Genomic DNA, 18,758 nt, shown 5'->3' on the forward strand with positions numbered 1-18,758 from the left:
AATTTTTTGTATACATATCAAGTGTAATCTGCTACACAGTGAATAAGTGAACTTGACTTCTTTTCTTGGTGACATAAGAGACTATTGTAATATTAAACTGTTTTTATACAAAAAAAATCCTCTAAGTTTATTACAGCGATTTTTTTGCTCATTTTTTGGTTTTACCCTTCTTACAAAAGGTCACAGAGGCCAGCCATACACCAACGATATCAAGGTAAAAAACTTTATTCATTGGATTAAAACAAGGACTGATTCTGAGGAAGTGAGGACTACTGTTATTGGTGGATATTACCCCTATCCACCAGTGCCAGAGACATTTTCGAAGTATAGTAATTCTGTCAAAGGTACTAAGTAATTGCTAGTTATGTATATGTTTATGTGCTATGTATATGTATATCGTAATGTGTAACAACACTCACTGATAAAAATTTTGTCTTTATTAAGACCTAAAAATACATGTGGTGACTCCTAAAGGTTAATACTTGGATTTTATTAGATTAGAATAAGGGAGAACATAGATGATGACTAACTGGGCATCATATCTTGATTTAATGTTACTGAGATCAAATCTGACTTTAATAGATCCCAATTCCTATGACATTACATAGAGAGACTAAAGATATCAAAGGAGACACTGGATAATTTGATATCAAGATATTGACACTGTATTATGTTACTCTTGTGGAATGATACATATTGGATATTACACAATTGAGCACTACCTTTAAATAAAAATGACACCAAAATAAATTAGATGCAGAACAAGTACTGATAAAAAGCCTAACATTAATTTATTTTAGAAGAATTAGATATGATGGTTGAAAAGCTTAAAATAAATGCATTCTTTTTTTTTAAGCTGTGGGATAATTGCATGGTTCGGGGGAAAAAAAGAGAAACTTTAAAATACTAATCTATCATCATCTAAATACTGGCATCGTCTTGTACTTCATTATGCCAGCAATACATAATATATGGTTGTGTATATTAAAATGTGTGGGGGCGCCTGGGTGGCGCAGTCGGTTAAGCGTCCGACTTCAGCCAGGTCACGATCTCGCGGTCCGTGAGTTCGAGCCCCGCGTCAGGCTCTGGGCTGATGGCTCGGAGCCTGGAGCCTGTTTCCGATTCTGTGTCTCCCTCTCTCTCTGCCCCTCCCCCGTTCATGCTCTGTCTCTCTCTGTCCCAAAAAATAAATAAAAAATGTTGAAAAAAAAAAAAATTTAAAAAAAAAAAAAAAAAAAATGTGTGTTTCTGTGCACTTTATAGTTTGAAATATGTAAATTACAATTGACCCTTGAACAACACAGGTTTGAACTATACAGATCCACTTCTATGCAACTTTTTCAGTAAATATACATACAGTACTGTAAATGTTTTTTCTTACGATTTTTTAAATAACATTTTCTTTTCTCTAAGTTACTTTATTGTATGTGCTTATCAGCTGTATGTTGTCACTAAGGCTTGTGGTCAATGGTAGTCTATTAGTAAAGTTTTGGGGGAGTCAAAAGTTATACATGGATTTTGGTCTTCATGGGATTTGGTTCCCTTAACTCCCATGTTGTTCAAGGGTCAGCTGTCCATTCAGTATGTAAAATTTGTTTAAAATCAAGACTCCAGGCTAGAAAACTGTATCACAGTTTAACTGATAAGTATATTTTGCCTATTTTATAAAAATTACATAAGGGATGATGCCAAGTATAAAAAGAAATCTCACAAATTTAACTTATGTAGCAAGTTTATGATTCCATACTGTAAAATGACATTGCAAATCTAATTCTTATTTTTATAATTTCAGTTCTTTAAAACTTACAGTTTCTTTGGAATTATTCTTTTTCAGTTGAGTCGCTCTTGACAGCTATAAGTGAAGTGAGGAAGGAGATTGAAGACTTGCAGTATAGGGAACAAAAGCGCATTGCAATTCAGGGGATAATTACTGTTATAAAGTATATCCCCCATGCCACTGCAACTGAAAATGCCTCAGCATCAGAAACACTTCGGGTATGGTGCCAGAGAATTAATAGTATATCTTTGAAAGCACTGTGATCAAAATTACAATCGGTACCTTGTACGTTTTATTCTGAACTCACATGTATTGACTCTTAATGATGGTAAACCTCAGAAAAAAAAATCATTTATGTTTTTTTGTTTATTTCCTTTTTCTATCATTTATTTTGGAGCAGGCTGGGCTAAAGGTCACAGCCTCTGATATTTCCCAAGGCCCTCAAAACTTGGTGTTTTGTTTTTGCTTTGTGCATAATTGAATCCCATTGTGATTCTCTTTATTTAATTCCCAGGTGGTATATATGATTATTCCATTCCTTTTGTCCAGGCCAGAGAACTATAGGAACACTTTCACAGGAAGTTGTTACCTTTATATTTGGCATGGCAGTCTCACCCAGATTTTGTAAGAGGTAGCAATGACTTTGGTGTGATAAAGGTTCTAGTAGAAAAGGCCACTACTGGAATCTAGGCACAATCAAGACAAATAAGTTAATTTTTTCCCTGAATTTATATTTGTAAAAATTATTTCTAAGGTTTATATTCATGGAAATAAGTATCTAATTCAATTTTTCAGTTATACAAGCATAAGAAAAACTTTTGTTTATCTTCCTTTAAAAAAATGTTTAATACCAGTTGCATTAATTAGGGTAAATATAATCCTATCTATAAATTAGCTTTATAAAAAGCAGTTTTATGTTGTAAAATGTTGTCATAAATCTTAAGATTATAAAAAATGGGTAAACTAAAATTATACAGTCTTTTAAGAAAAATATTTTTTTTAATTAGTTTAAAATGTTTTCTCTGAATTTTTGGTTTTAGAATGCTAACCGACCCTCAACATCCCAAGCAACTAGAAGAGAAAATCAAAGTCAGGAAAGAGATAATAATAAACAATATCAAGATGATGATCCTATGGGCTCTCAGTATTTTCCAGCTACACATGAAAGTTTGAGCCCTACCAAGAAAAAAAGAATTCTGCAAGGGCCATGTGCCAAATTGTAAGTCATTTGTATTAAGTATACACATAGCATATTAATTGTTTTGGCTTATTTCTACCCTGTAAAATGACCAATTATACTAGAAGTGGTATTAGTTTTCTAGGGCTGCTGAATTCCAAGATCAAGATACTGGCAGAGTGACTTCCTTCTGAGGGCTGTGAGGAAGAATCTGTTCCATGCCTCCCCCCTAGCTTCTGGTGGTTACTGGAAATCTTTGGCATTCCTTGGCTTCTAGAAGCATCACTCCAATCTCTGTCTTCACCTTCACATGGAATTTTCCCCTGTGTGTGTATCTGTGTTCAAATTTTCTCTTCTTGTAAGGACACCAGCCATATTAGATTAGGGACGTGCTCTGGAGTACTGATCTACTCCAGTAAGATTTCATCTTAAGCAATTATATCTTCATTGATCCTGTTTCCAAATAAGGTCACATTCTGAGGGTTGTTGAAAATGTAATTGGTTATATATTAGTCCTACTGGTATTTAGTAGGGACATAATTCAGCCCATAATAGTCTGCCATCTGGTCCCTAAAAATTCATATCCTTTTCACATGTAAAATACATTCAACCCATAATAACATCCCAGAAAGTCTTAAACCATACCACCATCAACTCTGAGTCTAAACTCTCATCTAAGCATCATCTAAATCATATGCGGATGAAATGCAGAGTGATTCATCCTGGGGCAAAATTCTTTACATCTGTGAGCCTGTGAAACTAGACCTGTTTATCTGTCCAAAACACAACAATGGGACAAACATAGGATAAGCATTCCCATTTCAAAAGGGAGAAATTGGAAGGGAAGGGGGTCATGAGTCACAAGCAAATTGAAAGCCTAGTAGTATCAGGACTTTACCCTCAGGATCATTGTCCCATTTCTTGAAGGATAACACATGATCACAATTGAATATCTCTTATCAACTCATTTCCTGAATAGAATCCTAGACAGCCCTTTCTTCATTTCATCCTACCTATGTCCCTTTCAGTCCAAGCTAGTAGCATGCCTACTGAGATGATTGATTGGATCCACAAATCACAAACCTAATCTCTTGGGCAAAGGACTGTCCAACAACACCCTTGGTGTTCCCTCCAGAGGAAGCTTTCTAATTTTTTGCAGTATAGATAAGCTGAGAATTTTCCAAATATCAAAGCTCTGGTTCCTTTTTTGTTAATAATTTTATTTTCAATTTCTCTCTCCCTTCTTGTATTTTACTGTAAGCAATAAGGAGAAACCAGGCTGCGCCTTCACCACTTTGCTTAGAAATCTCTTCACCTAAATATGCAAGTTGATTGCATACAAGTTTTACCTGCCTTTCAGCACAATTCAGCCAAGATTTCTGCCACTTCATAACAAGGATCACCCTTCATCCAGTTTCCAATAACCCATTCCTCATTTCTGTCTGAAACCTAACCAGAAGTACTTCTTACATTCATATTTCTAGCAACATTCTGTTCATAATGATATATATATTCTCCAAGACAACCAGTTTTCTCTACAGCTCTCTTCTTTCTGAGCCCTCAACAAAGTCTCCTTCAAAATCCATATTTCTACCGACATTGTCTTCAAGAAAATCTAGAGTTTTTCTAATATTCACCTCAAAACTCTTTCAGCCTCCATGTAATACTCAATCCCAAAGCCACTTCCCCATTTTAAATTATTTGTTACAGTAGCACTCCACTGTACTGGTGGTAGTGCTGGTAACCAAAATCTGCATTAATTTTCTAGGGCTGCTATAATTAAGTACTACAAACTGTATGGCTTAAACAATGGAAAAGTACTGTCTCACAGTTCTGTAAGCTAGAAGACCAAGATCAAAGTGTCCACAGGGTCAGTTTGTTTTAAGGACTTTGAGAAGGAATCTACCCCTTGCTTTTCCCCTAGCATCTGTTGGTTTGCTGGCAATCTTTGTCATTCTGTGACTTGTAGAAATATCACCCCCAATCTGTGTCTATGTCTAAATTCTCCCTTTTCAAAAGGACATCAGATACGTTTGATTAGGGGTCTACCCTACCCCAGTATGACTTTAACTTAACTAATTTATATCTTCAGTGAAATTATATCCAAATAAGATTACATTCTGAGGTACTGGCAGTTAGGACTTCAACAGGAAATTTGGAGGAGATACAATTCAACCCATAACAGAAGCCCTCTTACCTGCTACACTCGGCATGGACTAAGTGACAATGAGTTTAAAAGGAGGAATTACAAACAATACATTTTATTTAAGTATTTTACTTGAATTTAAAATATTATAGCTTACATTTGTTCACCAGTTATCTAAGCATGAATCTTTCCTATATAAAATTCATCCACTATGAATCATAAATGATTAACAGATTTGATTTTTCTAAAATAGAAGGATAACCAAGACAAAGATTAAGGAAGTTTCCTTCTAATCCTAGCTTTCTAAATTTTTCTCATGAATGTGAGTTGAATTTTGTCAAATGTTTATACTGAATCTGTTGATCTGTTGAGTTTTATTTTCTTTTCATGTAGTTAACTAAATTAATTTTTTGAGTATTGGATCATCCATGCATTCCTAGAATGAGTGTTACTACTTTTTTAAATGTTTAGAATTAATGTTCAATGAAACTATCTGGATCAGAGGCTTTTTTGGGAAGATTGTGATTTAATTTTTCTAATAGATTTTAGAATATTAATATTTTCTATTCCTTTGTCAGTTTTATTTTTCAAAGAATTTGATATTTACCTCTAGATTGTAATATTTTTGGTATAAAATTATTCATAAGATCTTATTGTCTTATATTTCTGTACAATCTATATTAATGTCCCCTTTTAACTCCTGATACTTGTAATTTGTGTTTTCTTTTTTTCTGAATCAGTGGTGCTATTCTTTTTCTAGCTACTTGAGCTAGATACTTAAGTCTTTGAATTTTGGCTCTTCTTTTCTAATATATGCATCTAATGCTGTATATTTCTAGGCACTGCTTTAGCTACCTACTACTTCAATTTTCAGGTAATTAAAAACAATTTTTAGTTTTCCGTGTGATTCTTCTTTGACTCATGGGGAAGTGTATAGTTTAATTTCTAGTCACTTGAGGATTTCTAGTTAACTTTTTTGTTATTTACCTCAGCTTATCCACTCTGGAAAGAGAAAATATTGTGGATTATTTTCATCCCTTGAAATGCGTTGACTTTCCTTAAGTTGATCACATGGTCAGTTTTGGTAAATGCTTCATATGTACCCGAAAATAATGTGAATTCTTTCAATGTTGGATACAGTGTTCTATTATGTAAATTAGGTCCAAGGATATTGATTGTGTTGATTATATCTTTTGTATCCTTACTTATTTTCTGTCTGCTTTTTCCATCAACTAATGAGACAGGTGTGTTAACATCTTCCACTATGATTAAAGATCTATTTCTCCTGTTCTGTTTTTGTTTAATATGTATTGGAAATATGTTACTGGATACATATTTAGAATTGTGGTATCCTCCTGATAGATTGCTCTCTTTGTTACTATGAAATTTTCTTTATCTCTCACAGTGTTTTCTGCCTCAAAGTCTGCTTTGTCTAATGCTAATATACCTGTAGCAATTGCCTTTGATTAGGCCTTTAACAGTATATTCCATCCATCTTACTTTGAACCTGTGTCTTCGCATTTAAGGTTGTCACTTTTAAGTAGCATGTAATTGGTTTTTTAATCTTATATAGCAATCTTTGTCTTTTACTTAAACTATTTGTTCCCTGTATTAGTGAAGTTAGTGATATATTTGGGTTTATATCAATTTTTGTGCTGCTTAATCAAAGAGTTTTAATTATTCAGTTTCCCCTCTTTTGGTTACATGTTGTTGAGTGGTTACTCTATAAATTACAGTCTGAACACTTAATTTATTGTAGTTAAATACAAATTATTGTCCTATATTCCTGATAATGCTAGAACCTTAGAACACTTTAACTCCATTTATAACCATTTTAATTATTTTTGACTTGGAGGAATCTAAGATGCAGAAAAGATAAAATATAGCATTTATACATGTGTGTATATATATTAAGTACTTTTAATTTCTTTGCATGAGACACTTTCTAAGACTTCAATAATATTAATTATAATCCTGTTACGCAGATGAGGGAATGGCATTTTTTAGCATCTGCATGACTTTTATCTAAGGTTGATAAGTTCATGAAAAGGACAAGGTTAGAGTATAACTTCCAGCCTGTGACATAATTCTATACTATTCTGCCCCTACCCAGCATATGCAGTGTTCTCTTCTTTTAGCTCTTTTCCCTTTCTTCCTCTGTTATTTTTCTATACTTTTTATCTTTTCACTTTTAATTTTTTTTTTCCTCAGTTGATACCCATTGACATTGTATACCTCCACTTCTGTCATTTAGCCCCTTACCTTTAAGACATTTATGTCACACAAATTACATATTCCAGTAAAAATCTCCTAAGCCACTTTTTTAAAACTTCTGTACAATGTAATAATGCTATTAGGGTTTGGGAAACTATTTCGTCTAATTTGTTTCAGATGGAAAAAGTCACTTCCTAATCACATGTATTAAAAAGTAGATACATGCTGTTAAAGGATCTCAAGATACATGTAATTTAACTATTTTTTTAGTTAGATTACTTTCACAGTTGATGTTTTCAGCTTTCTAATTTCTGGAGATACCAAATTTTTGATGATTAAAAAAAGGTAAAATTACAACTATAATTATGCCTTTATTTGCAGGGGTTTAAAGGTAGAGAAATGGATGCATTCTTCCTTCACGAAAGCTGCTTCTTTTTAGTTCATTAATATATCTCACTAGCAAAGTAACAAATACTACCATTGTAAGAAAAAATCCATTGATAAAATAAGTTGAGCAATATTATGGTGGCATTCAACAATATGACATTTCTGTTTTACTTTATGCTTTTAGTTGTGGAAATAAAACAATAGAAAAATCTCATCACAGGAATATGCTGATAGCCCACAAGATGGAAATCTTTCCTTATAAAAGTAGGCTTCTCCTCAGTTTCAAAATAAGATACTTCCCTTTTCCTCCATTTATTTCAGTTCAATAAAATGTTATTGAGTAGATATTCTATAGAGATACAAAAATAAATAAAGTCTATACTTCTGTAGACCTTATAGCAGAGCTTATAGCAGAATCTGGTGGGAAAGACAGACTCATAAGCCTGTAATTTCAATACAGAGTGATGAATGCTATATGATAGACGTTTATTTCTGGTGCTATGACAGCATGTACAAGGAGCAGTGAGCCTTGACTAGAGATCAAGGATGGCTTCTTTTAGGAAATAATGCTGGAGTTAAATTTCGAAAGAGGAATACGAACTGGAAGGAGCATAAGGCTTGTAGAAAACTTTGAATTGAAGCTAGAGAATTAGGCCAGATGGTTTCCCAGAATATTTGAACAAAGCAACGATGAAAATAGGCCATTGAACTAATTTTTAAATTTCTGTCCAAAAGAATGAAATATATACACACATATATATATATATATATATATATATATATCCATAATTCATTGAAATTTAACAAAGATAAATACTTCCTTTTGTGGGATTCTCCTCATTAAAAGAATATTTAAATCTACTGAAGTATTTGAATTATGTTATATATGCATGTTTATTCATAATATAAATATATGCTCCTTAATTTTTTAATGCAGTGCTTTAAGAAACTAAACCTATACAATTTCTAAATCTATTGAGTTAGAATAAATTCTGAATGGACCAATTAGTTTTTTTTTCATTGAAGTCTCTTTTTGTAACTATTGGTTATCCTTTTTTTATCTTTTGTAGAATTCCTGTACCTCAGCCAGAAACTTCTGCACAAAGAGGAAATAGACCTGACACACCAAACATTTTCCAACGTATGTTGCTTTGATGATGTTGATTATTATTTTTGAAATCTTTATGGAACATTATTATATACAGATTACTGTTTGCTTTGATTCTGCATTCTTTGTGTCATGCCTATGTTTAGCACGATAGAAGTACTTTAAATAAAAAAGAGGTTAGAGTGGAAGAGAGCCAAAGTATAGACTCTTAAAAACTGAGAACAAACTGAGGGTTGATGGGGCATGGGAGGGAGGGAAAGGTGGGTGATGGGTATTGAGGAGGGCACCTTTTGGGATGAGCACTGGGTGTTGTATGGAAACCAGTTCGACAATAAGCTTCATATATTGGAAAAAAAAAAAGAAAGTGAATATAGCTGAAGATGAGCAAGGCTGGTGTTAGTGACAAATACTGAAGATTAGCCTTCTTATTGGGGTAGAAAAAAAGATATGTAGATGGCTAATTTGTAATGAAAATTAAAATAAAACCTACAGTTGCTAAATAAAAAACAAACGAAAAAAAGAAAATAACATATTTTGTTTTGGATTGAAAGAAAAAAAAACCCAACTTGTCAAGCCACATTACACCAAAAATGATTCATCTCTGGAATTGAAATAAAAATATTTCATTTAAAAAAAAAAGAAGTACTTTAAATAGATTTATAGATAGTTGTTTTTCTTTTGTTTTTTATTTATATTAGTTTAGGTCCTTGTCAAAATCCTGGTCCCAACTTTAAAATAATTTGGTATCATCACCAAAGTGGAAGTAAATGTAAACAAATTTATACTTAGCAATTTGTTTATTTGACAGTATGTCTAGTCAGATATACTGTTTTTAATTGCCAGAAGAATAAAGTAGGAAGTTTAAATTTTATTTGAAAATAAATATAGATAAAGCTTAAATAAATATAGGTAAAGCTTTCTTTGCTATTGGGTTGACTGGTTTGAATATTTGGCTCATTTCTGAAGTAATTTTGTAGGACAATTTAGTGCCTCAGAGTGATTGGTTTAAATCTGGTCTTATAAGGGGTCATCTCGCTGGACTAGACTTTTTAACACTTTATGTCTTTTGTGCTTTTTGAGTTATTCTTTATTTTATTTTTTTAATGTTTGTTTATTTTTGAGAGAGAGAGAGAGAGTGAGAGTGGGGGAAGAGTGGAGAGAGACAGAGACACAGAATCTAAAGCAGGCTCCAGGCTCTGAGCTATCATCACAGAGCCTGACGCGGGGCTCAAACTCACAAGCAATGAGATCATGACCTGAGCTGAAATCGAATGCTCAACTGACTGAGCTACCCAGGAGCCCCTTGAGTTATTCTTATTTTGCGGTTGATTTCTTGTCAGTCTGGCAGATTAAAAGCCCACGAAAGGATCTGAAGTCTGCATCCCCCCCAAAAATTAAAGCATAGAGAATAAGGGAAAAATCATTATACTATAAATATATGACAAAGCTCAGAGCAAGAATGAAAAATCTTTGGGTGCTAGAAATAAACCATCTTAAATTTAGTAGTGAGTAGGAACTAAAATTAAAACTGCTCTTGGGCATTTCAGAACTGGATAGAGGCCTGAATGATTATAGGCTGAGGTATAATAATTATATGGCAAGGAGAGTCCAGACCACAGGCCTCCTGCATGTGAAGTAGAACTAAAATAATGTTGGAAGGTTATGAAGGACCAGAGAAAGTATGTCCATTGGTGTGGGGAAGTATCAAGGAGCTTTCTTTATCCTCTGGACAATAGTTAGGAAGGAAAAAGTCACCTGAGAGAAATTGGAATCTTAGACCTGTGCAACGTGGAGGTGTGGTCACAGTTCAGTGGACTATAATGGTGAGGACACTGAGCTAAGGAGTTAACAGTAATATCTGATCTCAAATCAGTGAAACCCTTAAGGTCTTGACAAGGGTAGGTGTGAAACTGCCTCAAAGAGGCATCTTATAACCTAGGGTATTTGGGACTCCCATAGAAAATGTAGAAAATTCATGATTAAAAAAATTACAGATTTGCCAAGAAAATGAACCACTTTGAGGCAATGAGATCAGATGTAATATGTAGGGAAAATTTATAGCCTAGGAACTAGAAATATGAAACCAATCAGAAAGAGGCTTTCAAGTAAATACATGTTTAAAAGGTTAAAGGAGTGAATAGAAACCATAAGTTATATATTTACAATGGGTTGAAGAGGAAGCAAATGTAGATGAAGAGAGAATTAGAACATTTGGAAGATAGGTACAGAGGAAATCACACCAGAGATAGTTAAAGAGTTTGGCAAGGTAAAAGAAAAGAATAATGTATGTAACCAAACAAAGATCACACTCCCAATATTATTGAAATGTGTGTAATTAATTAGTAAACATCTGGGAAACTGGCATGGTGGATAGGGTGAGAAGGTTCAATTTATATCTAATAAAAGTTCCAAGAAGACAGAATAATCAAGAAGAATCAATATTTGAAGGATACATTTTCAAAATTAAGGATTATATATTAATCATTAGGTTGAAGGATCACAGTGAATCCTGAGCAGAATTGAACCTCCACTGCATCACAGATAGTAAATATCTTAAAAACTGCCAGAAAGAGGGGCGCCTGGGTGGCTCAGTCAATTAAGTGGTTAAGCGTCTGACTTCAGCTCAGGTCATGATCTCATGACTTGTGAGTTTGAGCCCCATATCGGGCTCTATGCTGACAGCTCAGAACCTGGAGCCTACTTTACTGTCTCTGTCTCTGTCTCTGTCAGAGACAGTCTCTGTCTCTGTCTCTCTCTGCCTGTCCCCTGCTCGCTCACTCTCTCAGATATAAAAATTAAAAAAATTTAAATCTTAAATTGCCAGACAGAAAACACATATTCATCTACAAAAGAAATATAATTAGACTGGAAGATTTCTTACCAGCAACAATAGATGCCTTAGATAATGGAAAATGTCTTCAAAATCTTGAAAGAAAATGTTTTCCAACCTAGAATTCTATGTCTATCTAAACAAACTTTGAGGGTGAAATATATATATTTTTAGATATTCAGAGACTGTGAGAGTTATTACTCATATTGTCTCAATGAGAGTTACTAAAGAATTAAACCAAATAAGTATCAAAATGCTAGAAGAAATTATGAGGAAAGAGGTTGGTGAAATATTGGTAAATATAACTAAAAATAGGCAGTAAAAATTAATAACTATGGTAAATAATTTCATGTGATTTGAAACAAAGTAAAACTAAAAAACTATTTAAAATAAGATAGGTGGGAAGATGAGAAAGCATTGTTAGGTCATTTTATCTTTATGGAGAAAGGAAGTGATTGATGAACTGTAGGCTTTGTAATTTCAAACATGAAAGTTAAATTTTTAAGGGCATGCTGAAAGAATAGGTATAGGGGGTATAACTTTCAAAGCAGCACAGAAAAAAAGGGGAATTGTGAAAATTTGATCAGGACAATGAAAGGTAGGAAAGAAAACGCATGATTAAGAAAAACCACAAAATTATATAGCACAAATAATTCCAAATACATCAACAATTTCAACAAATGAAAACATGTTAAGCTTTCATGCATCAGTTTTAAAAATTAATCTAGTTATATGCTGCATATAAGAGACACACTTGGGGCACCTGGGTGACTCAGTCGGTTAAGCATCTGACTCTTGATTTCAGCTCAGGTCGTGATCTTACAGTTCATGAAATTGAGCCCCGCATCAGGCTCTGCAGAGCCTGCTTGGGATTCTCTCTCTCCCTCTCTCTCTTTCTGCCCCTCCCCTCCCCATGCATGTGCTCTTTTTTCTCAAAATAAACTTATATATATAATATATATATAAGTAAATATATTTATTTATATATTAATGTTAAATATATACTGTTTATATATTTATTTATTTATTTATTTATTAATATTAAATATATACTGTTATGAAGTACTTATACTGTATGCATGAAGTGGCATAACATTGCTTGGATATAATAAGTTAAAGTTGTATGTTATAAACCCTATAGCAACCACTAAAAAAGGGCATTGCTAATAAGTCAATGTTAGATCTAAATGGAATTATTTTTTAATATATTCAATCCAAGAGAAGGCAGGACAAGAGAAAAAGGGACATTAAGAAGAAATTTGTCAAATAGAAAAAAATAGCAAAATAACAAATTTAAGCCTTGTATTGTTAATTACGTTAAACTAAATAGTATGAACACCCCAATAAAGAAGCAGAGATTATCATATTGGATGAAAAAGTAAGAGCCAACTATATACTATCTAAAAGAGACCCACTTTAAATTTAAAGATGCAATATAAAAAGATGGAAAATATATATATAGCATGAAAAAGAAAACTGAAGTGGCTATACTTACCAAAGTAGATTTCAGAGCAGGGAATAAAGAAGAATATTATACTGTTTACAATTGTCGAGGAAAACATGCTAATCCTAAATGTGTAGGTACCTTACAATAAAGCTTCTAGGTAAATGGCAACTGACAAATTGAGTGGAGAAACAGACAAATCCACAATTATGTTTAAGGACTTTAACATCCCTTTCCCAAGAATTGATAGGAAAAACTAGACAGTAAATCAGTAAGAATATATAACATTATCAACCAACTTGACATAATATTTATAAAACACTCTACCTAATAATGGCAGAATACATATTCTTTTCAAGTACACATGGAACATTTACCAAGATTAACCATAATGTGGCCATAAAAAAAGTTTCAATATGTTTAAAGGAATCTAATGGTGTGTTAACTAACTTATATTTAAATAAAATTTTGAAAAAATCTAATGGAGAAAATCAAACCCAAATTAAACAGACAGAAATTCTATATGTCATCAATTCCAAGATAACCATTTTTGCATATTTTAACATCTCTGATACTGGGATGCACATTCCAAAATGAATTATACATCATTATCTAATTGGCAATCTATTTTTTTAGTGGCACATGAAATAATGACGTGTTTTAAAATTTGCAGCATTTTATTGTATTTTTAAATATTTTATTTTTAAGTAATTCAAATCCCAATATCAAGAGTCACATGTTCTACTGACTGAGCCAGCCAGGCACCCCTATACCATTTTAGAGTCAGTAAAATATGAGAATAAAATTACAAACAAATTAGTGAAATATAAAACAAAAAAGAGAATAGTGGAACGTAAAGCTGGTTCTCTTAAGAGATTTACACAGTAGAGAAATCTCTAGCAATACTGACCAAGAATAAAAAAGAAAACTACAAATGAACAGTTGTAGTAATGAAAGAGTATAAAACTTATAACTGTTTTTAAAACTACAAGAGGGTATTATAATTTAATTTGTACACATTTCTAAGAACGTCCAAAGCCAAACTATTTTTCATAGATACATATATAGGAATCTATTCTGGAATGGAAAGATATATAGCTAATTAATGATATAAGTTGTCTCTAGGGGAGGAAAGAAGAGAATGTGGCCAGGAAGGGTAAAGAAAGGTGATTTAAAACTCATCTTAAGTGTTCTGTTTATTTTATTATTTTATTCATATTTTATTTGAAGCATCCTGATGTGAGCAAACCAAATTCAAATAATTTATGAGACCATGGAAAAATTTGACCACAATATTTGATAATACATTACAATTATTATTATTAATAGTGTTATGATATCATGTTTTTTGTTTTAAGAAGTCCTTTAAAGATACACGTTGAATTATTTATGGGTAAAATGATATCTCAAAGATTTGCTTTAAAAAGAACAGTAGGTTTGAGAGTAGCATAGAATATACATGAAAGAAGGGTGGCCATGTGGTGATAAATGTTAAAACTGGATGGTAGAATCATGGGGATTCGTTGTACTCTCCTACCTACTGTTGATGTTTTAAAACTTATACAGTAAAATACGTGACAGTATTTGAAGCAAAGATGGCAAAATATAAGTCTGAAAATGTGAATTCTGGGTGTTGGATATACTGGTATTTACTATGGTATTCTATGTATTTTTCCAATGTTTCTGTCTAAAAAAAATAAAAGATAAGTTTAAAACACTAGAGTATACAGGTGATACTTGAACTAATTCTTAAAAGATGAATAGAGGTTTGTCAAATTAGCCAAGTGTATGTAAGCCTACAAGAGTTTTAGCATAGGTACAAAGATAAGACATTTCATGGAAATCTCATGGAACCACCAACTGTTGTAGTGTTGCTAGAGTATAAAGTGTAAGGCAGGGAGTAGTCTAATGGCTGAAGAAATATTAAAGATCGACATTAATGGAGGACCTAGTATGCCATATGAAGAAACATGGACTTTATTCTCTAGTCACTAAGGGAGAGATTTTGGAAAAATTTGGCATAATTTGATTTGCATTTTATTTTATTTAAAATAAGTAAATGGTTTTATTTTTTCATTTTTTTAATATGAAATTTATTTTCAAATTGGTTTCCATACAACACCCAGTGCTTACCCCAAAAGGTGCCCTCCTCAATACCCATCACCCACCCTCCCCTCCCTCCCACGCCCCATCAACCCTCAGTTTGTTCTCAGTTTTTAAGAGTCTCTTATGCTTTGGCTCTCTCCCTCTCTAACCTCTTATTTTTTTCTTCCCCTCCCCCATAGATATCTGTTAAGTTTCTCAGGATCGACATAAGTGTGAAAACATGGTATCTGTCTTTCTCTCTATGACTTATTTCACTTAATACTCTCCAGTTCCATCCACGTGGCTACAAAGGGCCATATTTCATTCTTTCTCATTGCCACATAGTATTCCCTTGTGTATATAAACCATAATTTCTTTATCCATTCATCAGTTGATGGACATTTAGGCTCTTTCCATAATTTGGCTATTGTTGAAAGTGCTGCTATAAGCTTTGGGGTACAAGTGCCCCTATGCATCAGCACTCCTGTATCCCTTGGGTAATTTCCTAGCAGTGCTATTGCTGGGTCATAGGGTAGGTCTATTTTTAATTTTTTGAGGAACCTCCACACTGTTTTCCAGAGTGGCTGCACCAATTTGCATTCCCACCAACAGTGCAAGAGGGTTCCCGTTTCTCCACATCCTCTCCAGCATCTATAGTCTCCTGGGTTGTTCATTTTAGCCACACTGACTGGCGTGAGGTGATATCTGAGTGTGGTTTTGATTTGTATTTCCCTGATGAAGAGCGACGTTGAGCATCTTTTCATGTGTCTGTTGGCCATCTGGATGTCTTCTTTAGAGAAGTGTCTATCATGTTTTCTGCCCATTTCTTCACTGGATTATTTGTTTTTCAGGTGTGGAGTTTGGTGAGCTCTTTATAGATTTTGGATACTAGCCCTTTGTCCGATGTGTCATTTGCAAATATCTTTCCCCATTCCGTTGGTTGCCTTTTAGTTTTGTTGATTGTTTCCTTTGCTGTGCAGAAGCTTTTTTTTTTTTTTTTTTAAAGATTCAAATCTTTTTTTTTTTTTTTTTTTATTTTTGGGACAGAGAGAGACAGAGCATTAACGGGGGAGGGGCAGAGAGAGGGAGACACAGAGTCGGAAACAGACTCCAGGCTCCGAGCCATCAGCCCAGAGCCTGACGCGGGGCTCGAACTCACGGACCGCGAGATCGTGACCTGGCTGAAGTCGGACGCCTAACCGACTGTGCCACCCAGGCGCCCCAAGAAGCTTTTTTTTTTTTTTAAATTTTTTTTTTTCAACGTTTATTTTATTTTTTGGGACAGAGAGAGACAGAGCATGAACGGGGGAGGGACAGAGAGAGAGGGAGACACAGAATTGGAAACAGGCTCCAGGCTCTGAGCCATCAGCCCAGAGCCTGACGCGGGGCTCGAACTCACGGACCGTGAGATCGTGACCTGGCTGAAGTCGGACGCTTAACCGACTGCGCCACCCAGGCGCCCCCCAAGAAGCTTTTTATCTTCATAAGGTCCCAGTAATTCACTTTTGCTTTTAATTCCCTTGCCTTTGGGGATGTGTCGAGTAAGAGATTGCTACGGCTGAGGTCAGAGAGGTCTTTTCCTGCTTTCTCCTCTAGGGTTCTGATGGTTTCCTGTCTCACATTCAGGTCCTTTATCCATTTTGAGTTTATTTTTGTGAATGGTGTGAGAAAGTGGTCTAGTTTCAACCTTCTGCATGTTGCTGTCCAGTTCTCCCAGCACCATTTGTTAAAGAGACTGTCTTTTTTCCACTGGATGTTCTTTCCTGCTTTGTCAAAGATGAGTTGGCCATACGTTTGTGGGTCTAGTGCTGGGGTTTCTATTCTATTCCATTGGTCTATGTGTCTGTTTTTATGCCAATACCATGCTGTCTTGATGATGACAGCTTTGTAGTAGAGGCTAAAGTCTGGTATTGTGATGCCTCCTGCTTTGGTCTTCTTCTTCAAAATTACTTTGGCTATTTGGGGCCTTTTGTGGTTCCATATGAATTTTAGGATGGCTTGTTCTAGTTTCGAGAAGAATGCTGGTGCAATTTTGATTGGGATTGCATTGAATGTGTAGATGGCTTTGGGTAGTATTGACATTTTGACAATATTTATTCTTCCAATCCATGAGCAGGGAATGTCTTTCCATTTCTTTATATCTTCTTCAATTACCTTCATAAGCTTTCTAGAGTTTTCAGCATACAGATCTTGTACATCTTTGGTTAGATTTATTCCTAGGTATTTTATGCTTCTTGGTGCAATTGTGAATGGGATCAGTTTTTTTATTTGTCTTTTTGTTGCTTCATTGTTAGTGTATAAGAATGCAAATTTTTTCTGTACATTGATTTTGTATCCTGCAACTTTGCTGAATTCATGTATCAGTTCTAGCAGACTTTTGGTGGAGTCTATCGGATTTTCCATGTATACTATCATGTCATCTGCAAAAAGTGAAAGCTTGACTTCATCTTTGCCAATTTTGATGCCTTTGATTTCCTTTTGTTGTCTGATTGCTGATGCTAGAACTTCCAGCACTATGTTAAACAACAGCGGTGAAAGTGGACATCCCTGTCGTGTTCCTGATCTCAGGTAAAAAGCTCTCAGTTTTTCCCCATTGAGGATGATATTAGCTGTGGGCTTTTCATAAATGGCTTTTATGATCTTTAAGTATATTCCTTCTATCCCAACTTTCTCAAGGGTTTTTATTAAGAAAGTGTGTTGGATTTTGTCAAAGTCCTTTTCTGCATCGATTGACAGGATCATATGGTTCTTCTCTTTTTTTTTATTAATGTGATGTATCACGTTGATTGATTTGCGAATGTTGAACCAGCCCTGCATCCCAGGAATGAATCCCACTTGATCATGGTGAATAATTCTTTTTATATGCCGTTGAATTCGATTTGCTAGTATCTTATTGAGAATTTTTGCATCCATATTCATCAGGGATATTGGCCTGTAGTTCTCTTTTTTTACTGGGTCTCTGTCTGGTTTAGGAATCAAAGTAATACTGGCTTCATAGAATGAGTCTGGAAGTTTTCCTTCCCTTTCTATTTTTTGGAATAGCTTAAGAAGGATAGGTATTATCTCTGCTTTAAACGTCTGGTAGAACTCCCCTGGGAAGCCATCTGGTCCTGGACTCTTATTTGTTGGGAGATTTTTGATAACCGATTCAATTTCTTTGCTGGTTATGGGTCTGTTCAAGCTTTCTATTTCCTCCTGTTTGAGTTTTGGAAGTGTGTGGGTGTTTAGGAATTTGTCCATTTCTTCCAGGTTGTCCAATTTGTTGGCATATAATTTTTCATAGTATTCCCTGATAATTGTTTGTATCTCTGAGGGATTGGTTGTAATAATTCCATTTTCATTCATGATTTTATCTTCTTGGGTCATCTCCCTTTTCTTTTTGAGAAGCCTGGCTAGAGGTTTGTCAATTTTGTGTATTTTTTCAAAAAATCAACTCTTGGTTTCGTTGATCTGCTCTACCGTTTTTTTAGATTCCATATTGTTTATTTCTGCTCTGATCTTTATTATTTCTCTTCTTCTGCTGGGTTTAGGCTGCCTTTGCTGTTCTGCTTCTATTTCCTTTAGGTGTGCTGTTAGATTTTGTATTTGGG

At 34.1% G+C, this 18,758-nt stretch overlaps 1 protein-coding gene across 1 annotated transcript in view; it reads left to right on the forward strand.

The window, feature by feature from the left end:
• Positions 1 to 18,758, forward strand: part of RADX (RPA1 related single stranded DNA binding protein, X-linked) — a 77,694-nt gene that overhangs the window by 36,873 nt on the left and 22,063 nt on the right. The window contains exons 8-11 of the mRNA XM_058712979.1: positions 180 to 344; positions 1,835 to 1,995; positions 2,818 to 2,996; positions 8,772 to 8,842. Of these exons, the coding sequence (XP_058568962.1) occupies positions 180 to 344; positions 1,835 to 1,995; positions 2,818 to 2,996; positions 8,772 to 8,842 (576 nt within the window). The remainder of the gene's footprint in view (positions 1 to 179; positions 345 to 1,834; positions 1,996 to 2,817; positions 2,997 to 8,771; positions 8,843 to 18,758) is intronic.

The sequence above is a fragment of the Neofelis nebulosa genome, chromosome X (assembly GCF_028018385.1).
Source record: "Neofelis nebulosa isolate mNeoNeb1 chromosome X, mNeoNeb1.pri, whole genome shotgun sequence".
In the NCBI taxonomy this organism is placed as follows: Eukaryota; Metazoa; Chordata; class Mammalia; order Carnivora; family Felidae; genus Neofelis; species Neofelis nebulosa.